We start from the raw sequence: 24,913 nt of genomic DNA on the forward strand, positions 1-24,913 counted from the left end.
GGGTCCCGGCACCGTTTAGAACATCATTGTGGATTGCATTGAGTGTGTGACACACCATTATGCTGGCAGCTTTGATAATGACCCTAAAATATCCAGTCTCCTTGATGTCAAGTGACCACTGCCAGCCGAGCCCTTACCTGACCCACTCTGAGTTGAAACAGACCAGATACGACGCAGCTGGCAGCATGCTCCCATGGCAACTGCCAAATGCAAAATGTGTGGCTTGCATGTAAAGCAGACGGACTGGTCCTGGCTGGTACGTATGACCCCGAAGGGTCCTGTGATGCCCTCAGAGCATGTCTAGCTGCACCTAATCTGCATTGACAGCGCTAAGTCGCCTGATGAGTCTCTCGTGATGTATTGCACTGCCAGCCACCAGTGATGTGGGGGGACCGTTTTAGAGCATGACTTGACTGGTGATTTAGGGTTTCTGATGAGCTGCTGGGTGTTGTCCGCAAATCACCCACATCTCTTGCACTTGCTGAGCCTCCACCTGAGTGGAGGGGTTGAAGGCTGCTCAAGTGTCCCAGCTCCGGTCTCAGCACTATTCCAGCTGACACTTTTAGACACGAATGAAATCTCTTTCATGGGCTGTCTGATTTTTTTGGTTTTTTTTTTTTTCATCTGGGCGTTGAAGAAATCCTACCGCAGCAATTGTGAGATGCCAATATAGTTATCGTCTATAAGCATCAAGGCTCAAAGTGACTGTGGTAACTGCCATCAGGGGCAGCCCGTGGCTATAGGCCGACTCAGCTGTCTCCTAGGGCGCCGCCTTCAACGGCTGATGATGTCACCCCATTGATGGCCCATTGACGGCCGTGCAGGGCGCTGCTCCTGACTGCCATGGTATCTCATTGCTCTCCCCTGCTGGAAGGCATCTTGCACAGATCCTCCGGCAGTGACTCCTGACCCAAATCATCTACAACAGTCTTCAGTCACCACGCAACTTTCATGCTCAGTGGAGCACGATTGGCACAGTTTTTGTCATTTAATAATTACAGGGAAAATATTGCAAAAAGATGTTAACCACAATAAAAACCCACACCAGACGAACCACCAGACCTTTTGGGAGTCACTAGCATCCTTGCAGCAAGCCAGGCCATTATGGTCATCACTAGAGGGCAGTTGGAGAGGAGCTGCCACTGCCCGTGCCCAATGCTGTGTCTGTGCTTAGACAGGACGTGGTCTGCACGGCTGCCGTTCTGCTACTTTCATCAGCATGACAACACACAAGCGCCCACAGTATGATAAGTCAGTGGATTTGATCTTTGTTTTACATTTGACTTAGCGAGGTGCCAGACCCACTTTGGCATCCAAGCAGGCCAATGTGGCATTAGTTATTATGGATTTGATCCAAAGCTCATTGAAATCAGCTGGACTCCTTCCATGGATTTCAGTGGGCTTTGGATCAAGCCCTATGTCCTCGTCACTAAAGGAACTTTCTCCCGTTCCCTGGCAGTTAGACTTTCAACTTAAAACACATGCCTGCTGGGAACTTAAAACCCTCGTCTGCCCATCAAACCTTCCATGTGGTATTTGTATTAGCACCTCGGTGCTCCAGCCAGGGGCCGACAGCCCATTATTCTAGGTGCTGAGCAAACACCAAACAGGAGGACCGTATCTGCGCCAAAGAGCGTTGTCTCAGTTTGAGACGAGACACCAGATGGATACAGACAGGTGGGAGAGCACAAGGAAACGACGAGATAATGCGGGGCAGTCTGGGCAGTAGTCTTAGCGTGCCAGCTGCACGAACCATTGTAGGAGACGTTCTTTTAATAGGCATCCCCGCAGAAGAGTTTTGAGAAGGGATTTAAAGGAGTACAGTGAAGTAGCTGTGTGGTTATTTGAGGCATTCCCACCAGGTGGGAGAGGCATCTTGGGAGAGATTGTGGAAGGTGGTTGTTTAGAAATCAAAGTGGGCAGTGAGGGCTGGCGGCAGTGTGCGGCCAAAGTTGGCAGTTGGCATGGGTAGCTGGGAATATGGAATGTTTTAAAATTGGATACAAAATGGCTCCCTTTCCCCTTGAAAAAAGGGAATTTAGCACAATTCTTTCACATCGTGGCTCATCCACTAGTCTCCTTTTATAAGTAATCTATCTGGATCCTAGGCTCATCAGGGAAGGGCTAATGCTCTTTCTATTAGTTTGTAAAGCATCTTGCGCAGGCTGGGCGTTCTATAAATAACACGGCTGTAATTCGCGGGTGCTGTCTGCTGAGGGTTAGGGATGCAGGAAGGTTTAGGACCCTGTTCAAGGTACTTTCAAACAGACAAGGGATGGCCCTTTTCCACGGAGCTCCCAGTCAAAGGCCAGACACAGAAGTTATGGAGCAGGAGTACAGCACACACAGCTTGCTCAAGAGGGGCTTAAATCTGTGCAGGGGGGCTCAAGAAGGCCAGTGTGCCAGGGGGTGCAGAGGAACAGGAAGCTGACAGCAAAGAGTTAAGGGTAGTGGTGTTGGCGAGTCTGGGGGGTGTTGGAGTGAGACCATGGCAAGAATATTGGGAATGGCAGGGCAGCTGAACACGGTCACAGGAAATAATGAAGGGTTGCCATCATGAAAATGACAGGCAAGACAGGTGGCAGCTTTGTCTGAGCTGGTACAGGGCAGTGGGGTGGCTTCTGATGCCATTCTGCTGCAGAGGAGAAACTATTGTCGGTGCCTAGTGACTAATGCTGAGATTGGTTTGGTTTCCCGTGAAATGTGCGTGGCCCTGGAGTAACAGGTCACATTGACTCTGCCCGTTTTCCTGTCTTTGGCAGAAGGATGTTCCAGACGGATTAAAAGAGCTGTCTGGTGGCTCGGAAGAGAGCAGTGACGCGCAGTCGGACTCCCAAAGCTCGGAGAGCAGCAGCAGTAGCAGCAGCAGTGATGGTGGCAATAGCAAAGAGAGGAAGAAAAGCAGATGGAAAAGGAAAGGTAATTTCCCCTTCCAAAGGGATGCTGCCATGCGCAAGGCCTAGGCGTGTCTGCAGAAAGCACTGGGTCCTGGGCAGGTGGCCTGTTGCTTGCTAAGGAAAGCGATGTGACAAGCCTGCTTCCCCCTCTTCCCTAGAGAGGCACGTTTCCTTCGTGTCGCGCTGCGTGCAAGGAAAGGTCCCGGGAAAGGCATCTGCACGTAGCCGCTTGTGTTTGGGCTCTCACAGGCCCAGGCCATGGCCGCCTGCATCTTCCCCAATGCAAGCAGGCACTGCGCCAACTTCCCCCGGCCCGTACCTGCAGGAGGACAGTGCCTTGAAGTGTGATGGAGGATTCCTGCCACGGCGAGCTATGGTGCTGCAGGGGAGCAGTGTTGCGCACTGGATTGCTGACCAGTCCAGAACGCACTGGGACTCGTGCTGAGCCATTCAGCGAGCTTAGAAACCCTGTGAGTTAATGGACCCCCCCCCCCCCACGCGGAATGCAGGGTGTCTTTCTGGACTTGTCCCACGATCCTGGGCCCTATGGACACGTCGCAGAAAGCTTGGGTATTACTTGATTTATGATGGGCTCAATATCTTGTTGATTTATGTGCTTCAGTTATTACACAAACTATATCACATAAATCATTTATTACTGAAATCTTCCCCCTCCACATCTCTGCTTTGTCAGTTGAGCTCACAGGTAGGATACATGGGACCAATCCTACTGAACCTATTTATCCCTTTCTCTAGGTCATTTATAAACAGGGAGGTGGCAACTTTTGCAGATGATACCAAGCTGCTCAAGGTAGCTAAGCCCAGAGCAGACTGTGAAGCGCTTCACAAAGATCTCGCCAAACTGATTGGGAAACAAAATGGCAAATGAAATGTAATGTTGACAAATGTAAAGTAATGAACATTAGAAAACATCATCTCAGCTATACATACAATATGATGTATGTATTTATCTGATTTAACTAATTAGACTAATTTAGCTACAGCTACTCAAGAGATCTCGGGGTCACTGTGGATAGTTCTCTGAAAACACCCACTCAGTGTGCAGTGACAGTCAAAAAAGGAAATAGGATGTGAGGAATCATTAAAAAAGCGATTGAGAAGAAGACAGAGAATATCTTTATTGCCTCAATATAAAACCATGGTGCACCCACAGCTTGAATGCTGCGTACAGATGTGGTCACCTCATCTCAAAAAAGCTATATTGGCATTGGAAAAGGTTCAGAGAAGAGCAACAAAAATGATGAGAGATTTGGAACGAGTCCCATATGAAGAGAGATTGAAAAGACTTTTCAGCTTAGAAAAGAGGAGACGAAGGGAAGCGGGGGGGGGGGGAGGAGGTGTGTACGACAGAGGTCTGTAAAATCATGACTGGTGTAGGAAAAGCAAATAAGGAAAAGTTATTTACTTATTCCCATAACATAAGGACTATGGGTCACCCTATGAAATGAAGAGGCAGCAGGTTTAGAACAAACGCAAGGAAATATTTCCTCGCACAATGCACAGTCAACCTATAGAACTCCTTGCCAGAGGATGGGTGCTAGGTAGGATCACGTGATGATTGCCTGTTCTGTTGATTCCCTCTGGGGCACCCGGCACAGGCCACTCTGGGAACACACAGCACTGGGCTAGATGGACCTTTGTTCTGACCCAGTTGTGCCGTTCTGATGTTAGATTCAGACAATGGCTGCCCCCTCAGAGATGCAAAGAACACCGGAACTGGACCGATGGCATTTTAAATACCTTTCCAGCAGCAGATGTTTCTCTTGTGATTGTAACGGGGATTGTAGGGAACAGGACACAAGTGAGGTTTCTAGGTAGCTGACACAAAATCATGGCTCCACTGAAGTCAGAGAATTTTGGGGTGACTTGGTGAGGCTAGGATTTCACACTTGGGTCTGAGACTTCTCAGGACTCATGCATGATATCTACCGTTTTGCAGTAATTAAGCTTCCCATTCACCCTCAGAGATGTGTTAGTTTAATTATTCTCAACGGACACCTCTCTGGAGGCAGAGATGGACAAAGATCCTTTTGTTGCGAAAGGTGGGATTAGAAAGTGGGAGTCACAGGCGGTGTTCCCTCTAAGGGGCATGGCAGCCCAGCTTCACAGGTGATTGATCAGCCCTGCCCGGAGCCCTGAGCCTCTGACTGGGCAGGGCTGGTTAATCACCTGTGAAGCTGTGCTGCCGGGCAGCTTAGAGGGAACACTGCTCCCAGGGAACTTGCCTTGCCGTGCAGGGTGAGGTGGCACTGTGATGGTTGGAGCACAGCCTAGGGGATCGGACTCTTGGGTTCTAATCCAGGCTGTGCACTGGCTTGCTGTGTGCGCTTGGGCAGTAAGTTACATGCTCTGAAGTTAAGTGACCGTTATGTTGGGGTCCATCGGTTTGGCCTGCTTTGGGTGGGTGCCAGGCAGGCTGCCAGAGATGTTGAGCGTCTGCAGCTTCCTTTGCAGCTTGAAATCGCTGAACATCAAGCTCCCGTGTGTCCCACTTGGGTCCCTATAATTGTGGATAACATAAGAACATAAGAACGGCCGTACTGGGTCAGACCAAAGGTCCATCTAGCCCAGTATCCTGTCTGCCGACAGTGGCCAGCACCAGGTGCCCCAGAGAGGGTGGACCAAAGACAATGATCAAGCGATTTGTCTCCTGCCATCCTTCTCCAGCCTCTGACAAACAGAGGCCAAGGACACCATTTTATCCCCTGGCTAATAGCCTTTTATTGACCTAACCTCCAGGAAATTATCTAGCTTCTCTTTAAACTTTGTTATAGTCCTAGCCTTCACAGCCTCCTCTGGCAAGGAGTTCCACAGGTTGACTACACGCTGTGTGAAGAAGAACTTTCTTTTATGAGTTTTAAACCTGCTCCCCATTAATTTCATTTGGTGTCCTCTAGTTCTTCTGTTTACTAATAAATAACTTTTCTTTATCCACCCTCTCCACACCACTCATGATTTTATAGACCTCTATCATATCCCCCCTCAGTCTCCTCTTTTCTAAACTGAAAAGTCCCAGTCGTTTTAACCTCTCCTCATATGGGACCCGTTCCAAACCCCTAATCATTTTAGTTGCCCTTTTCTGAACCCTTTCCAAGGCCAAAATATCTTTTTTGAGGTGAATACTTTTGTACGTTTTGGCCTCAAAGTTCTGTATTTCAGATACTTGCATTTGAAGTAAGTACAATAACAGTCAATCCTGTCCGCTCAGTGTGAACATGAATGAAATAATGCATCTGACTCTGGCTGTTAATTCATTTCCCCGCCAAAGGGGCAGAAGAGTTGCACAGACATGACTGAGGGGCAGATCTGCCCTGTGTGCGCAAAGCTGTTGAACAAAAGAGCCACGACTGTAATGATATGACTTGTGTTTGTCCTTGAACTCCAGAAGATTGATCTGTGGATGATTTGGGATCCGGAGGAAGTTCTGTTGTCTTAAGGAGAGTTCTGGCATTCACCTTTAGTAGGAGGCCTGCTTTTTAATAAAACATGGCTTCCTAAATCTTGTTTCTTGCAAGATGTCATTTCCATTAAATGCAAAGGATTTATATCCAGCAGCTAGCTCTAAAACATAGACACAGGCAATGAATCTGAGTGTGATCTAAATAGCTCAGTAAAAAACAAGTTGCTGTAGGTAGGACTCCTAGGCACCAGCCCTCCACCGGGACGCTTTGGTCCTGGAACACCCTAGTCCTCCCAGACCATGGGTGGTGTCAGATAAGAGCGTATCTGCTTACAGAGGTTCAGCCTGTACTTAGACTTCTGGAAGTGTATTGGTTTGACTAAAAACTAAAGTTCATTAAAATTAACAACATGCCATTAAATGGTTCAAAATGGGCAAGTCTCAAAATGTAATTGTAAATGGAGAATTGTCATCACGTGTGTGCTTTTCCAGTGGGGTTGCCTGAGGATCTGTTCTTGTCCCTACATTATTTTAAACTTTTTAAGAGCATAAAATCATCACTGACAAAGTGTTACAGATGAACAAAAATTGCATTAAGAGCACAGGTCCCTGCTACCAGATGAACTGGTCACTTAGTAAACGGGTTACAAGCAGTAAATGTATACATGTTTAGAAACAAAGAACGTTGTAGGCTGGATTTAGAGGATGGGGGACTCTACCTTGGAAAGAAGTGACTCTGGAAAAGATTTGGAGATTGTCAAGGATAATTAGCTGAACATGACTTCCACTCTGACTCCTGTGCGATCCTGGGATGCACAGGTAGGGGAATCTTGAGCAAGTAAGAGATTGTTTAACCTCTGTATTTAGTACTGGTGTGACTGCGGCTGGAATCCTGGGGCCAGTTCTGTTGTTAAATGGGAAGAGGGTTCAGAGAAGAGCCATGAACCTGATTAAAGTTAGAAAACCCACCTTAGAGGGATAGACTCCAGGAGCCCAATCTATTTCGTTTATCGAAGAGATGGTTAAGGGGAGATTGAGCACAGTTTACTGGTATGTACCCGGGGAACACACATTCGATAATGGGCTCATCAGTCTAGCAGAGAAAGGTCTAACAGAGTCCAATGGCTGGAAGTTCAGGATGTTCCAGTGGTTAATTTGTCTAATTTACCAAGCGTTGTGGTAGATTGCCCATCACTGACCGTTTCTAGATCACGATTTGATGCTTTTTCTAAAAGTTCTTCTCTAGCAGTTATGTGGGGTAAATTGTCTGGCCTGGATGGTCACTGTTTCCTTCTGGCCTTGAAGTATATGAATATGGAGCTGTTCCTACATTTTTCTGATATTGAGCGGATAAGTAGTTGGTCAGTCTAAACTGAATACTCTATGCTGAGATCTTCCCTCTTTGGAGACTAACTCATTGTAGAGATGAAGATGCCAACAGCCCAGCTGGTAGCACTTGGTAATCTGTACATTTTGGCCATCTTAATTGATTCCTGGCAGTGTGCACCACCTAGTTATCAGGCCGAGCTGGAACTGCAGCATTAGAAACTCTGAAATCTGGAATCTTTGTTGGATCATCCTGAGTGCTGATCAAGACCGGATGTTGCTCCCTAGTATTTTGTAGGAAATACTAGAATACATAGGGCAGAGTTGCGAGGATTATTATCTTCAGCGCTAACACCAAGCAATTAAAACACGTAATGCAATTTTTTTATTACAGTTCAACATCTTCAGAGTTATTTGTTAGCAAGCAAACGCATAGAAACTGAAACTAAAATGTGCTTTTCTTGGCTGCTATAGCAGAGAACAGCATCAATATGCAGTGAGGTCCTCACTCTCATGCCATCTCTACAGGGCATTGGCTGTCTGGTTGCTGCATTTTCTGATCTAATTTGTATTGGCAAGAGACATTGTGGGTGGTAGGTTCACTCACTTCCCCAGTTTCAGACTGTGGCTTTAAAGTGCTCAATAGGAAGTAAGGTCTGTCTGTCTGGGGAAGGGTGGGGAGCTGTGTTTGCACTTTCAATCTTGATTGTATTTTTGACACCAGTTTCCTGGATATTAAATGCCATTTTTATTCTCATCGGGTAGGGACATGAAACCACTGGAGAGTTTGTTTCATGGCTAAACTTGACACCCGTATCAGCTTGGCCATTGATGTAATTACATGGGCCCCTGTTTTTCGTTGCATTTAGTTTTGCACTTTGCATTCAGGGCTCTGCCCAATTTGACCTTGGTTTGCATCTCCACTCTTGTCTCTTATGTAGCTCTGCCAATGATCCAGTTGCGAGACCCAATCCATTCCTACCTCTCTTCCTTTAACCCCAGCCCTGGTTGCACATGGAATACTCTGTCATCCCAGTTTCCAATGCCGACACCTCTGCCTTCGTGTCACCGCAAGAATGTAGGCAGGAAGCCAACTATTAACATCGCAGGGAAGTTGTCTCCCTGTGGGATTTTTCACCTTGTGAACCCTCTGGGGCAGTGTCTGTCTATTGCCTCTGTTTTACAAACGAGACAGTGGTTTCAGACTAAAGAAGTTGGTGCTTCTGTGATAAAAAGGAGGCTAGATTACAAAGGTGACCCTGTATCCATCCCTGTCAAATTCTGGTGGAACTCTTGGAGTATGTCTAGACTACATGGTTCTGCCGACGAAGCCATGTAGATGAGTTTACTAGACATAGGAAAATGAAGCGTCGATTTCAATAATTGCCGCTTCATTTACATCAAAATGGCTGCTGTGCTGTGTCGATCAGCTGTTTGGCAGCACAGCGGGGCAGTCTGGACACGCTGCAGTCGACAAGGGAAGCCTTTGTCAACCACTCCGGTAAACCTCATTTCACGAGGCATACCGGAGCGGTCGACAAAGTCTTCCCTTGTCGACCGTGGTGTATCCAGACTGCCCCGCTGTGCTGCCAAACAGCTGATCGGCACAGCGCAGCAGCCATTTTGATGTAAATGAAGCCGTGATTATTTAATTGCCGTTTCATTTTCCTATGTCTAGAAAACTCATCTACATGGCATCTAGACATACCCTCGGAGATGGACCAAGCGTAAATACATGGAGACCTGGGAAATGGGTCAAAAAAGGGAGGGAGCATGGACTAAATAGCAGAAAAGAGTGGGGGGGAGCAAAATCAAATCAGTATCTTAGATGCCTATAGCTAAATGCAAGGAGTATGGGGAATAAGCAGGAAGAACTTGAAGTGCTAGTAAATCAACACAACTATGACACAGCTGGTATCACAGAGAGCTGGTGGGATAATGCACACCGCTGGAATATTGTACAGCTTGATCAGGAAGGCTAGACAAGGAAAAAAAGGAGGAGGTGTTGCCTTACGCATTAAAAATGTACACACTTGGACTGAGGTGGAGATGGGTGTAGGAGACAGACGTGTAGAGAGTCTGTAGGTTACATTAAAGGGGGTCAAGAACAATAACAGGAAACTTGGAAATGGCAGAGGTGCTTAATGACTTCTTTGTTTTCATTTTCACCAAGAAGTCTGATGGTAACGGGATGCCCAACACACTGAATGCTAGTGGAAAAGGGGTAGGTTTTGAAGTTAAAATAAAAAAATTAAAAATTACTTACAAAAGTTAGATGTTTGCAAGTCTCCAGGGCCTTATGGATACTCAAGGAGCTGATACAGGGGGTATCTAAGCTTTTAGCTTTCATTTTTGGAAGAGATACCAGAAGACTTGAAAAGAGCAAGTATTCTATAATAAGGGAAATAAGAACAACCCAGGAACCTAGACCAGTCAGCTTAACTTCTGTGCCAGGGAAGAGAATGGAGCAGGCAAGTAAGGAATCCGTCTGCAAACATATGAACATAAGAACAGCCAGACTGGGTCAGAGCAAAGGTCCATTTAGCCTCGTGTCCTGTCTGCCCACAGTGTCCAATACCAGATGCCCCAGAGGGAGGGAACAGAACAGGGAATCCTCAAGTGATCCCTCCCCCGTCACCTGCCTCCAGACAAACAGACGCCAGGGACACCATTCCTACCCAGCTGGAAGATAATAAGTTGATAGGTAACAGCCAACATGTATGTGTAAAGAACAAATCATGTCAAACCGCTCGGATAGCTTTCTGTGATAGGATAACAAGCAATGTGGATAGGGGAGAGGCTGTGGACGTGAGATACCTAGACGTTAGTAAGGCATTTGACACGGTCTCACATGACCTTCTTATCAATAAACTAGGGAAATACAACCTAGATTGGGCTATTGTAAGGTGGGTGCATAACTGGCTTGGTAACCATTCTCAGAGAGTAGTTATTAACGTTCACAATCCTGCTGGAAGGGCATAACAAGTGGGGCCCTGCAGGGGTCTGTTTTGGGACCAGTTCTGTTCAATATCTTCTTCAACAATTTAGATATCGTAGAGAGTACACTTATTAAGTTTGCAGATGATACTGAGCTAGGAGGGGTTGCAAGTGCTTCGGAGGTTAGGGTCATAATTCAAAATAATCTGGACAAACTAGAAAATGGGATGAAGTTTAATAAGGAGAAATGTAAAGTGCTCCACTTAGGGAGGAACAATCCATTTCACACACACAGAATGGGAAGTGACGGTCTAGGAAGGAGTACTTCAGAAAGGGATTTAGGGTCATAGTGGACCACAAGCTAACTGAGTCAACAGTGTGACACTACTGTGCAAAAAAAAATAAAAAATGCAAACATGATTCTGGGCTGCATTAACAGGAGTGTTGTAAGCCAGACATGAGACGTCATTGTTCCACTCTGCTCTGTGCACATTAGGCCTTAGTTGGAGTGTTGTGTCCAGTTTTGGGCACCACATTTCAAGAAAGATGAGAAATTGGAGAAGGTCCAGAGAAGAGCAACAAAAATGATGAAAGGTCTAGAGAACACGAGCCATGAGGGAAGACTGAAAACATTGGGCTTGTTTAGTTTAGAAAAAAGAAGACTGAGAGGGGACATGATAGCAATTTTCAAGACTCTAAAAAGGGGGGGAGGGATAGCTCAGTGGTTTGAGTATTGGCCTGCTAAACCCAGCATTGTGAGTTCAATCCTTGCAGAGGCCATTTAGGGCAAAAATTTGTCAGGGATGGTACTTGGTCCTGCTGTGAAGACAGGGGACTGGACTCAATGACCTTTCAAGGTCCCTTCCAATTCTAGGAGATAGGCAATCTCCATTTTATATATATATATTAAAAAAAAAAGGTGTTGAGCTTTCATAGGGATCAAAAAGAGCTAGCTAGATTCATGGAGGTTAGGTTTATCAATGGCTGTTAGCCAGGATGGGTAGGAATGGTGTCTCTAGTCTCTGTTTGTTTGTCTGGAGGTGGGTGATGGGGAGGGATCATGTAAGGATTCCCTGTTGTTTCCTCCCTCTAAGGCACTTTGCATTGGCTGCTGTCGGCAGAGAGGAAACTGCGCTAGATGGACCTATGGTCTGACCCAGTATGGCCATTCTTTTGTGTTATAAGGAGGGAGAAAAATTGTTTTCCTTGGCCTCTGATGATTGGACAAGAAGCAGAAGCAATGGGCTTAAACTGCATTAAGGGAGAGTTAGGTTGGACATTAGAAAAAACTTCCTGCCTGTCAGGGTGGTGAAACACTGGAACAAATTGCCCGGGGGGTTGTGGAATCTCCATCCCTGGGGACATATAAGAGCAGGTTGGACAGACGCCTGTCGGGATGACCTAGACGATGCTGACGGGGCTTGATCTCTTGAGGTCCATTCCAGTTCTATTGTTCTGTGATTCTCTCTTGCTGGATGGAGTCGGCAGTGACGAGGCTTGGGTTGAATACGCAGGAGTTCTTCTTCAACAGTGCAACACAGAACTGTCTTGAGTCCCTATCCAGTGACCTGGGAAAACACTGCCTGGTATCTCTAAACAGCAATCCTTCCCATCTAGTCAGAGTGTAGAGAAGAAACTTGTGATCAATAGAAGGCAAGTAACCTGGCATTAACCGGGAAAACACCAAGCATGACTCATAAGCTGAAAATCATGAGCAAAATACCCACTCCTGAGTGTGCTGCACATTCGTCTGCCTCAGGCTCTTCAGTCTGACAATCAGCAGTTCCTTTAATGTGCCCTGCTATCTTCCTCCAGTGCACCCCGCTCCCCGTTACAGACCCAGGGGCCAGGTGCATCTGGCTGTTCCCCACCCACCGTCAGGCGAGAAAGCACCTTGCTTGCTCTGCCCTGCCAGTCGCTCACTACCGCGCACTCTCGGAACGGTCTCAGGTCCCTCACTCCAAGTAGCCATCGGGGCTACGGCTGTTAGTGGGGGAGCGTCGTGGCTAGTGTGGCCTGGACTCCGTTTCATCTGTGATGTCTCCAAGCAGCTGTGGTGTGCAGCCCTGGTTATCGTGATTTCAGCTCTATTGGTCTATAACACAGGGTTCTCAGTTGACTGAATCAGCGCTGTCATCACACGTGGGGAAGGGGCGTGTCAAACCACCTGGAGGATCCTTAGGGAGAGCCTGCACCAGTGGGTACAAACAGCTGTCCCCTTCCCCTCTCATCTCTGCTAGGCTTTGGCTCCCCTACTCCCTTCTGAGCCAGCACGGTCCTGCTGCTGCACATTCACACAGCCAGGATAACCCTTTGTTACCCCTGCCCCCACAGCAATTCCGCACCCGCCCATAGTCACCCTCTGGGCAAAGCAGTGTGGGTGTGTCCATGCCAATGAGGGTGGCTCCTGAAGTCCTCTCAGTTCCACCCCAATGTTGGGAGAGCTTGGTCGGATTCTGCTTACACAAGGAGTGGGAAACATTTCATTCAGCGGTGTGGTGACACCCTTGGATCCTGTGGTTTTAGCCTCTCCACTGCTCCAGGAGGGACATGTCGACTGACTTGCCGCAGGCACTATGGAAAGGCTTAAATGAGAAGCCTGCAGCCTCTCGGCAAGCCATACGTCAGCAGGGAGATCTCTGTTGTGTTCCCTAGACAGCTCATCCCTGCGTCAAGTAGCCAGTACATGTCCTGGGGAAGAAAGGGCGAAGTGGCTACTTAAAAATGACTCCTGGAACCACTGTACTTGCATTTCCGCAGTTTTCTGGGGCAATCTTGGAAGATACTAAACTCTTCTGCATCCCTGTGCTTTAAGCTGGGCCACTTGCCCTTGCCAGCTGCCTGAGGCAGTATGGCAGATCTCTGCCCCTCGGCACTGTTTCCTTGGGCTTATTCTATCACTGGCACGGGAAATGCCACCAAAGACCAGGAGGAGGGAAAGAGCTTGGGTCAGGGGGATTTGAAGTGCAAGTGGTGTTCTCGTCCATCCTCCCTGTTGAAGGAAAAGGTCCAGGTGGGGACTGTTGAAGGTGAGGAAGCAAACATGTGGTTGCGCAGGTGGTGTCGGAGAGAGGGCTTTGGTTTCTTCAAGCATGGGACTCTGTTCCAGGCACAAGGATTGTTAGGAAGAGATGGGATCCACCTAACGAAGAGAGGAAGGAGCATCTTTGTGGGCAGGCTTGCAAACCTAGTGAGGAGGGCTTTAAACTAGGTTTGCTGGGGGACGGTGACCAAAGCCCTGAGGTAAGTGGAGAAGTCAAATACCGAGGAAAAAACAGAAGGAGCAACAGAGGAGGACCCCTGATTCAAATGGAGAAGGCAGGGCGATCAACTGGTTATCTAAGGTATTTGTACACTAATGCGAGAAGCCTGGGAAACAAACAGGAAGAATTAGAAGCCCTGGCCCAGTCAAAGAACTATGATTTGATTGGAATAACAGAGTTGCCAGGATGAGTTGCATGACTGGAGCACTGTCATGAAAAGGTATAAAGTGTTCAGGAAGAACAGGTGGGGGAGAAAAGGAGCAGGAGTTGCACTGTATGTAAGAGAGCAGTATGATTGCTCAGAACTCCAGTATAGAGGGAGAAAAGCCTGTTGAGAGTCTATGGATCAAGATTAGAGGTGCGAGCAACAGGGGTGATGTTGTGGTTGGGGTCTACTGTAGACCACTGGATCAGGTGGATGAGGTAGACGAGGCTTTCTTCCCACAACTAAGAGAAGCTTCCAGATCGCAGGCCCTGGTTCTCATGGGGGACTTGAATCACCCTTCAGGGAGTAGCCAAGTTAGTCTGTACAGGATAAACTTAAAAACAACAAATGGTCTGATAGCACTTTAGAGACTAACACAACTTGTAGATGGGATCATGAGCTTTCTGGTCATCTGAAGAAGTGGGCTGTGCCCACGAAAGCTCATGATACCATCTACATGTTTTGTTAGTCTCTAAAGTGCTACCAGACCATTTGTTGGTTTTTTTACGTTTAATCATCCTGACATCTGTTGGGAGACCAATACAGCAGTACACAGAGAACCAGGAAGTTTTTGGAGAATGTTGGGGATAACTTCTTGGTACAAGTGCTGAAGGAATCATCCAGGGGTCATGCGCAGTTTGACCTGCTGCTCACAAACAGGGAGGAACCTAGTAGGGGAAGTAGAGGTGGGTGACAACCTGGGAAGCAGTGATCATGAGATGGTTGAGTTCAGGATCCTGACCAAAGGAAGAAAGGAGAGCAGCAAAATACCCACCCTGGACTTCAGAAGAGCAGACTGACTCCCTCAGAGAACAGATGGGCAAGATTCCCTGGGATGTAACATGAAGGGGAAGGGAGTCCAGGAGAGCTGGCAGTATTTTAAAGAAGCCTTATTGAAGGCACAGGAAGAAACCATCCCGATGCACAGCAAGAAAAGCAAATATGGTAGGTGACCAGATTGGCTTACTGGGGACATCCTTGGTGAGCTTAAACACAAAAAGGAAGCTTACAAGAAGTGGAAATATATTGCTTGAGAATGCAGGGGACTTATCAAGAAGGTGAAAGCGCAATTGGAATTGCAGCTGGCAAGGGATGTGAAGGGGAACAAGAAAGGTTTCTACTGGCATGTTAGCAATAAGAGGGTGATCAGAGAGGGGGTGGGGCCCTTACTGGATGTGGGAGGTAACCTAGTGACAGATGACATGGGAAAGCTGAAGTCCTCAATGCTTTCTTTACCTCTGTCTTCACGGACAAGGGCAGTTCCCAGACAAATGCACTAGGCAGCGCAGTATGGGAAGGAGGTGGGCAGCCCTTGGTGGAGAAAGAACAGGTTAGACACTATTTAGAAAAGCAAGACATACACAAATCCATGGGCCCGGATTTAGTGCATCTGGGGGTACTGAGAGAGTTGGCAAAGTTGTGGAGCCTTTAGTCGTCATCTTTGAAAACTCGTGGAGATCGGGAGAGATTCTGGATGATTGGAAAAAGGCAAATGTACTGCCCATCTTTTTAAAAAAAAGGGAAGAAGGACAATCCAGGGAACAGACCTGTCAGCCTTACCTCAGTCACCTGGAAAAATCATGGAGGGGATCCTCAAGGAATCCATTTTGATGCCCTTGGAAGAGGGCTTGTTTAGTCTGCAGAAGAGAAGAGGGAGGGGGATTTGAGAGCAGCCTTCAACTCCCTGAAGAGGTTCCAAAGAGGCTGGAGAGAGGCTGTTCTCAGTGGGTGCGGATGACAGAACAAGGAGCAATGGGCTCAAGTGGTGGTGGGGGGGAAGGACACAACTCTAGGTTGGAGATTAGGAATAACTATTTCCCTAGGCGGGTGGGGAAGCACTGGGCTGGGTTCCCTAGGGAGGGAGTGGAATCTCCATCCCTGGAGGTGTTTCAGTCTCGGGTTGACCAAGCCATGGCTGGGTTGATTCACTTGGGTTGGTCCTGCCTTGGGCAGGGGGCTGGACTTGATGATTCCTCTGGTCTCCTCCAGGCCTGAGATTCTATGATTCTAGGACTACTTATTTGGTGTGCTGGCTGGCTAGATGGCTGAGCCCCAGCCCTGCTGGCTGCTCCGTGGTGCTGCCAGCTGCCTCTTGTGAACACTGCAGGAGAGCTCTGCTCTGTGGGCTCACTGCCCCCAGTGGCCACTCTTATCGCTTCCCTCCGAAAAGCAACTTCTCCCTTTTCATGTGATGGGAAACCATCCTTTTCCCGGGGTTTCTGGCTGGCTTGGCACAGCCAAACCGTGGCTGTGCTTTAGGTTAGACAGGGAAGCTGCCTGCCAAACTTGATAGCCCCAGCTCTTACCTTTCAGGAGGAGTTCTTGAACAAACTGACTCAGTCACACGCTAAAATACAGATGAAATGTCCTTGCCTGGTAGCGGCCTACATGCATGAACTTCCTCCTGGATGTCTCCGAGCACCCATCAGGTACACGGCGCAACAGAGACTTGCTGTAAACTTTCAGGCAAAATCCCAGTGGCTGGGACACTGTTGAGCAGGAACATCAGCAGATTGACACTTTTCTGGTCACATACACCAGATGGGCCCAGCTCTGTGACAAGATCAGAGTCTTTTGCTCTTTGTTTTTAGCTTTCTATACAGTCACCGTAACAACGAGGTGACTTTTCCCTCCCTACACAGACTGCAGGTGCATCCCAGAGTGCTGCTGCTGCTGACGACCTGTGGGCAACCGGCAGCTGGCATGCTTGAGAGTAACCGAGCTGAACAGGCACTCATCAGGCTGCAAGTCTAAGCAACCTGATGGACAGAGGACGGCTGTGGTTTGATGGGACCCCACAGAATGCGGGCTAGGAGGAAAAGTGTTGTAGGGCAGCCTTCAAGGCTGCTTGGTGCTTTTCGTTCTTTGGTAAATTTAAGGTGACGTCTATATGTGAGGCCCCCCTTGGTGTCTGGGAAGCCCCCCCGAGCTGGTATAGAGAGAGAGAGATTTCTGGTGAAGTGGTGATGCTTGTGTTCTTCCTATCCACATGCGAGTTGTTGTATTGTTACCACATCCATCAAGGGATGGATGGGCACAATGCAAAAAGCAATAAAGGGAGAATAATAACGGGAGGAAACGTGCACTTTAGACTGTAAAGCAAAAACTAAAGAAATCACTAGCAAAGCAAAAAGGAGTTAGGGAAAACCCCTGGAGTGGTTGTTGACTTCCTACAGCTTATCTCCAAAATAGCAATGTGAGAGAGAGTCACGTGAAGGGCAAATGTATTTACTGTGAATTCAACCCTAGGTAGAGTTTGCCACTTAAATATTATCTATGTGCTCATCCTTGTAAGGGGTTTTGCATTTCAGCAAGAGCACAAGCTCATTGCAGTGAGTTTGCCAAATGCTATACATGTCTTGCTTGAAAATGGACCCTTTTAGCTCATTGTCAGGCACCGTTCAGATTTGTGCAGTGGTGTTCACTGCAAAGCTAGACATCTAGAAGGGAAGGGCGGGGCAGGGGGCTCACCCAAAGGAAGAACTTCCCGGTCTATGGTCAGATCTGTTGGCCACCCCAGAAGTCGTGTCTGAGTGGGACGGTACATCAGTTTTTCCACAAGACTCCGGAGAATGTTTATTTTCTTTCACAAGCTAACAGTATTCGTGTTTGGTCCGTAAGTACCTTTCCTCAAAGAGTCTCCAAGTGCTTTCAAAACAAATGAGAATCACATCCTGCTATAGGTTATAAGGTCAAAGCGGACCATTGTGTTCCTAGTCTGACTTCCGGCATCGAGCCCATCATGGGTTCAACTTTCCTTCTTAAAATTCCAGTGGTTGCAATTAAAATGATGTAATCAAAATGAAGCCCGTAGGTGAGTGAGCTACAGTTACAAAATATCCAGGGGAGCATTGATCGTTTTTCTAGTCGTGTATCACTTGAGACCTTTGAAGTTTAGATTGTTTTCACGTGAACATAAACTGAGTCCTGCGTAATTTGAACCGGTCTGTGAATTGCCGGGGGAGAGCACTGAATTCCAGCAGCCCTCAGGGAAGTGAATGCAAACTGGGCTAGAGGGTGAACAGGCGAGCTGTGCTCTCTCCCCCTCCACTGAGCTGAGCTGTGTGGAACTTTGCAGTGTAGCTGCGTGTGACATCATTTTTGCTCATATACATATAAAACAGGAAACACATTCAGATAACATCAACAGCCACTTCCTTATATGTACAAAAATAAAGCGCTCTGACAGCAGCAAAGCTGACACTTTGATTTTAAAATGGATAGAAGCCCCGCATTTGTAGACCCACATGGGCATTACCCTGAGCCAATCAGGAGCATAGGGGAAAAAATTTAAAAACAAACCTTGTACATTGCAATTAGAATCCATGCATCTCTGCATTGGCTGAGGGTGAGTGGAAGACTGGCACATTGACTGCAAATCTTCACAACGAGAAACAATGTTGAGAGAGCAGCCTTACGAAATTCCACTCCAAGGTAAGATGAAGTTACTTCAGTTGGCAGCTGCTGACAAACTTTCCTTTGTAAGGAGCTAGGTGGCTGTCTTTTGGAGGACTTGCTCACAGTTTCTGCTATTGTAGTAAAAGGTAAGAGCAGTTAGATGCTTTTCTCTTTGGCTGTGAATTGGAACAGCTGCCAGACTTTCTTCCTTTTAGGTTAACAATAAAAAGACATTTTTCTGGACACAACCCAGTGTTTGTAAAAGGGTGGTGTTGCCAAGTTGCTTTAGATTATTTCACATTATCCTGGAAGCTTGAAATGGAAATATTTCAGTATCGAATGCCTTTTCCACCATTTCACATACATCTTTGTTGTTGGAGGGTAACTAGTGAGCAGTATCAGAGGGGTATCTGACGAAGTGGGTCTTTGCCCATGAAAGCTTATGCTCCTACACTTCAGTTAGTCTATAAGGTGCCACAGGACTCCTCGTCGCTAGTGAGCAGTGTTCATCCTGGTATTGTTGCTCAGTATTACTAGGCTGTATGTGCATCTTTTTTTTTTTAATTTATTCCGGGGTCACTTTATATATATGAAGACTTTGCAAATGAAGTAAGGAAATAAAGGGTAATTGATTCCAGTATAACACTGTCTGAATTTCACAGTCTCTTAACAGTTGATGCAAGTGGAGGTGGTTTTATTTTGTAGTTTCTCTGAGATTTCTGGTGTCCTTAGCTGACCCTGCCTAATCAGCAGCGTGCGGATGGGGAGAATCCTTATCACTTGGTCTAAACTGGTACTGAAGTAAGGGTTTCCTGGTGAGCAGATGACCTTGTAGCTGTCTGTAGCAAGCTGAAGAGTAAGTCCTGCTGACTGAACATGGATAAGGAACTTGGGGAGAGAAAGCAGGAGAGGACATTTTATCCCTTAAGCACATGTTTGTAATGTGTGGCAAGAGGAATTGCCTAATCTGGGAGATGGATATTAGAGGTCATATCCAACCACTGGTAAAACATCACTGGTGTTTGAAAAGTGTATTTTTTTCTAAGCAAAAGCTGTGGCATGATAAAAGTTGAATAGATCTCTGCACAGGAAATTGGGGTTAATTGGGGACAGAGGAGAATCACCAGTTAAATATTGGCTTATTTCCCCAAGTCAAGGAAAATCATGACAGAAATCAACGAGGAAAAGTGTAAACACAAATTGTTGCTTAAAAAGCATTCAAGGAGAACAAGCAGGAGTTCCAAAGTCTACGGTATAGACCTGTTATTAGATGGGGGTGCTAACCCTGTACTGCAGAAAAGGCAGAGCTGCACAATAAACGTTTCTGTTGTGTGTTTGAAAGACACCAGGTGAGAGACAGACAACATGAGAAGGATGAAACCTTTTTCAGCCCACTCGTAAATAAGAATGTTTGCATTGCTCGGGATAAAGATGTGAAATGGGCAAGCCCAGATCGCTTGCTCCCAAGGGCCCTAAAACTGGTGGTTGAGAAGGTCTGTCTTGCTGGTGTTAATTTTGACCGAAGAGTGGACTACTGGGAAGATTCTAGGAGAGTGATGGTATTGGCCAGTAGCAACAAACAAGATGACCCATGTAATTCAAGAGTGGTTAACCTGATGTCAGTCCCATGCAAAGGACTAGGAAAGCTGCTATAGGATGCAACCACTACAATCACTGAAGGGTGGGTATACAGTCGTCAGTCAGCATGGCATTCTGGAGAGTAGGCTCTGTCTAGCAAGCTGGAGCTCATATTTGGATGAGGTTGCTAGTTTGGTTGAGAGAGGAAACTGCAGGTGTAATGTGCTTAGACTTTGGTAAGGCATTTCAACTGGTGTTTCTGGTGGGGCTTTGTAGGGATCAGAGCCAATGCTATTCAGTATTTTTATTAATGGTCTGGGGTAAATTTAACATTGTGGTGAAAGAAATTTCCAGAGCACAGAGTGGTGGTGAAGTAAGTAACAAGGGGGAGGGGACAGCCATATGGCATGTTGTGGATTGCTTGGTATGCTGGGCCCATTCAAGCCAAATGCAGTGTGCATCCAGAAAGGAGCGCAGGCCATGCTACAGCATGGGGGATTGCACTGAGAAGCAGTGATTGTGGAAAGCGCGTAGGGGTCACAGTAGACAAGGTGGTGCTGTAGAGAAAAGGCTAATGCAGTCCGTGTGTGAGTAAGGGAGCAGTGAGTAGGAGTAAGAGGCTTCACCTCTGTGTACAGCCCTGGTGAGACCCATGCTGGACTAGTGCCTCCGTTTCTGGTGTCCATGTTTGAAAAAGGATGTTGAAAAATTGAAGAGGATCCAGCAGAAGACCCACAAATAATTTGACGTTTGGAAAAGTGCCTCCCAATGGAAGACAATTGCTCAGTTTCTTTAGTGTATCAGAAAGTTAAGAGGAGACTTGAGTATGGTATCTTCACAGGGAGAGAATACCTGTTGCTGCAGCTCTTTTGCGGAGAAAGTCAGAACAAGAACCCGTGACTGGAAGTTAAAGCCCCAGACCATTCACCTGGGAGATAAGGCACACAGTTAACAGTGAAGGTTGGCTTAGCAATTGGAGCAAACTAGTAAGGGAAGGGATGGATTCTCTGTCTCTTTGGTAGCTCTTAGTAGCTAGCTGTGGGGGAGGGAAGGAACAGCTGTTCATTGCCAGTTATCTCACTGCCATGGCCTCCAAGTTTTCTCTCCCTCGTGGTTGTGTGGCAGTGTGTGAATTTTTTTCATATAAGACACTGACAGTGTTGTATTTTCCCACATGTGTAATATTTTACAGCTGGGGTTTCAAATGTCTTCCCTTCTGCCCCTGCAGCCTGTAAAGTGTAGTTCAGTGGTGCCCAGCCTGTGGTCCGCGGACCCTGGTGGTCTGGGATGGTACTGTAGGGGAATCCGTGGAAAGCTGGGAGCTGAGAGGCTCCGTGCCGGCAGCCAGTAAGTCCCTTGGCCCGTGCTGCTCCGCAAGCCGTGGGAAGGACGTGCCGGCAGCCAGCTGCTCTGTGAGCCGTGGGAAGTGACGCGAGTGGAAGGACATGCTGGCAGCCAGCTGCTTCACGAGCCGTGGGAAGTGACGCGGGTGGAAGGACGTGCCGGCTGCAGGCACAGCTCTATTGTTTGGGTGGGTGGGAGGGGAGGTCTGGTAAATGTTAAGAGATTGTCAAGGAAAAGTTTGGGCGCCTGTGGCCTCGTTAAATGACTGCGAAGTGTCGCATACTGGGACCTGCCTTTTTTGTGGCCCACACCTTTGTATCAAAAATAAAAGATTGTTACTTTTGAAAGACCAGCTAGTTCCGTAGGTGGCTAATCAAGGCGTAGGAGCCTCACTTCAGCCCTGCCCAGAAGAGGGCAGCACTCCTCCCATTCATCACAGCTTGTATATCGAACACGGCCGCGCACAGGCCCCCTCAGGACCCCATTTGTGTCTCCTTACAGTCAGCAAAGAGCCCCGGGTGCTTTTACCTCCCAGCTTTGCATGGCTGGCGCGTCCAGGCCACATAGTGAGGAAGAAGGAAGGGGAGGCCTTGAGTTTCTGTAACAAGCAGCTCAGGTGTCGCTCCTCCTGTGGATGGGCCCTAGTGGCTGGGAGTACTAGCTAACGTGACCCTGACGCTTTCTGTGAGCAGGGGATTCCAAGGCAATTTCCGATCCCACAATAAACTCTGCACCAAATGCGTGGGGCCGATAAGGGTGTGCCTGTAACCTAGGGAGGGAAGCTGCGTAAAGGGCCTAGACCTCTCACGCTCCAGCTTAGTGAGTGTTGTTCAGAATGAGTCTTTCCCAGAGACCGTTAACCCTCCAGGAGGACACCCTGGTAATGTGCCTAAGCAGCCATCGTTTGAGAAGGCGCCAAAAGCAGGTGGTGATGGGGTCCTGCCCCAGTCTCCCCAGAGGACTCTCCTAACTGCATGCAACTGCCTAGGAGCAGTGCTCAGTGCTTAGGGAAAGCGTTGGCTGCTTTGTGCCCTGTGCCTTCCTCTTTGGCCTTCAGATCTCAGCTCTCTGGCTTGAGTAATGCAGGTGGCTATTCCAGAACAGGAACTGAAACCCTTTGGGCAGGATTGCAGCTGCTGAGGCTAGTCTGAGGAGCAGTAAGAATAGCTTTGTTTCACCCTGTCTGCATGGTCATTCTCATGAGAAAAAACAAGGAGTCATTGGCACTGTAAGGACTCAGACTGAACGTGTCAGTCTTCACAGTGCTACCGGACTCCTCCTTGTTTTTGCTGAAACAAGCTAGCCTGGCTCCTCCCCTGAAACCTGGTCTCAGAGCAGCCCTGATGGGGGAGGCCAACAGCCCATCTCACCCTGCCTTCGGACAGGGCGATTCCCAAGTCGTTCAGCCCCAGTGTCCAGCAGCCAGAGGCTTCGGGACCCTGGAGTATAGAGTTTGGCACCCCTGACGATCTTGGCTAATGGCTTTTGATGGTTTTACTCTCTGTGAACATGCCTAATGTTGTGCTTTTGGCCTTCACAATATCTGCTGGCAAGGAGTTCAGGAGGTTCACTGCACATTGTGCAAAGTATTTCTTTGTGTTTGTTTTAAACCTGCTGTCTATTGATTTCTTTGGGTGACCTCTGTTTGTTCTAACTTGATGCCGTGGATTTCTGCAGAGTTCCTTGGCACTGGGTATTTAAGACGTGCCTGTTGCATGTGTATTATCGTATCTGCTGGTCCAAGCCATTGTGTGTTGTAGTTCCTTTGCACCGATACTCCCTAATTGCAGCCCTTGTAATACAGAACTGTTTTCCTGCCCAGCCTGGAGGCCATGGGCTGCACTGCCCTTTGGGCACAGAGACAGGTGGGCTGGAGGGGTTAGCTGCCTCTCCGAGCACACCTCCCGCTGATCCAAGACGAGTATGGATGGGTTTGGAAGGGCGTCCCATCCAGGTCGGATTGGCAAGGATGCTGTCAGCTGCACTGGGCTTGAGGGAGGTTGGGGCAGGCATAGTTTTCGCAGACTCAAGACACTGTGCAGCATCTGCATTGAGTGGCTGAGGGGAATTTCTCAGCGTGGTGCTAAGGCTACATGTGGCCCTTTATCACCATCCGTTCGGGGACATCAGGAGGGTGGCAGTGCATTGGCCGCTAAACCCGGGGCTGGAGCTCAGCTGCTCTTGCTTTTGAGCCTTGGTTCTGCTGCTGCTTGCCCTGTGACATGGGTAAGGCCCCCGTTTTCCTTTTGTCTGTCTCCCCTTTTCCCACCTGAAGTCAGTGGCTCTGAGGGCGCTCAGTGTCTCGGACAGCCAGCTCAAATCTCAATGGTAGCTAAGACCCAATGATCGCTTCTAGGGACTTGGAGTTTCCTCAGGTTAAAATGGGATTAATTGCTAGGCAAGGACAGGACTGTTCTGAGCTGCCCTACTTCATTCGTATTGACCCTACCTTCCATCAGAGAGGATGCAGACTTCCTCGGTAGAAGGCAGCGTTTAATCCTGCAGGCACAGCAGGCTGAAGAGCCAGTCAGGGCAGTACAGGATAAGGAGGAGAACTGGCACCATGTAACCTCTAGAAGAAGAAAGCAGCCAACTCAGGTCTCCCCCATTCCTGTAGAGGTAAGTAACCGCTACCAGGCTCTCTGCACAGGCACTGCGGTGGAGAATGCTTTGGCAGGGACCTCTCAGGGAAGAAATCAGAAGGGAACACCATCTACTGGAAGGCATGGTGTGACGTAGTGGGGGTACTTGCTGGGATGTGGTGACCCCTGCTGTCTGGAGCAAGACCCAGCAGGGAAAGCCTCACTAGGCAGAGGTAATGCCAAACTTGTTGAACCAGTGGCCAGACACCCCCCACGGAGAGGAACAAAGGAAGGTGGAATGCTGCCCTGGCTGGGGGGCAGGGCTGGAAGAGGGTTAGGGAGTTCCTGGCTGGAAGGCAGGGAATAAGGAGCTGGGGAGGGGGCTGGGACTCCCCTATCTCAAGGGGGGCACTGAGGCCTCTTAGCCCCAGTTCCTGTAACCAGATTACATCTGTGCTGCGCTGTGCTGGAGGAGCAATAAACCACCCTCAATTCCACTGGCTGGTGCAGTCTGTTTGTGCCATTTCGGGGTGCAGGAGACGGGGGACCCCCAACGCGCCGTCACACATGGGATGCGCAGTCCTAGGAGTGGGGGTTCCATGACCACCACCCCCAAAAGAAGACGACGGGTGGTGGTTGTCAGGGACTCTCTCCTCAGAGGGACTGAGCCATCCATCTGCTGTACAGACCTGCAATCTCGAGAAGCGTGCTGCTTACCGGGAGCTTGCATTCAGGATATGACTGAGAGTCTTCCAAAAGTGACTAAACCTTCAGATAGCTATCCTTTCCTACTTCTCCATGTAGGAACTAACGATACGGCCAAGAATGACCTTGAGCGGGTCACAGCAGATTATGTAGCGCTGGGAAGGAGCGTCAAGAAATGTGAAGTGCAAGTGGTGTTCTCGTCCATCCTTCCGGTTGAAGGAAAAGGTCCAGGTAGGGATTTGTCAAATTAAGCAAGT

At 48.1% G+C, this 24,913-nt stretch overlaps 1 protein-coding gene across 7 annotated transcripts in view; it reads left to right on the top strand.

The window, feature by feature from the left end:
• The window catches only part of ASXL2 (ASXL transcriptional regulator 2), a 191,505-nt gene that overhangs the window by 96,936 nt on the left and 69,656 nt on the right, over positions 1-24,913 (top strand). For 5 of the 7 annotated variants that reach the window (XM_075923201.1, XM_075923198.1, XM_075923200.1 and 2 more), the window contains one exon: positions 2,763-2,919. In XM_075923201.1, the coding sequence (XP_075779316.1) occupies positions 2,763-2,919 (157 nt within the window). Of the gene's footprint in view, positions 1-2,762; positions 2,920-15,889; positions 18,484-21,584; positions 24,888-24,913 lie in introns of those variants that run through there. The other 2 variants (XM_075923204.1, XM_075923202.1) reach the window with 2 other exon arrangements.

The sequence above is a fragment of the Pelodiscus sinensis genome, chromosome 3 (genome assembly GCF_049634645.1).
Source record: "Pelodiscus sinensis isolate JC-2024 chromosome 3, ASM4963464v1, whole genome shotgun sequence".
In the NCBI taxonomy this organism is placed as follows: Eukaryota; Metazoa; Chordata; order Testudines; family Trionychidae; genus Pelodiscus; species Pelodiscus sinensis.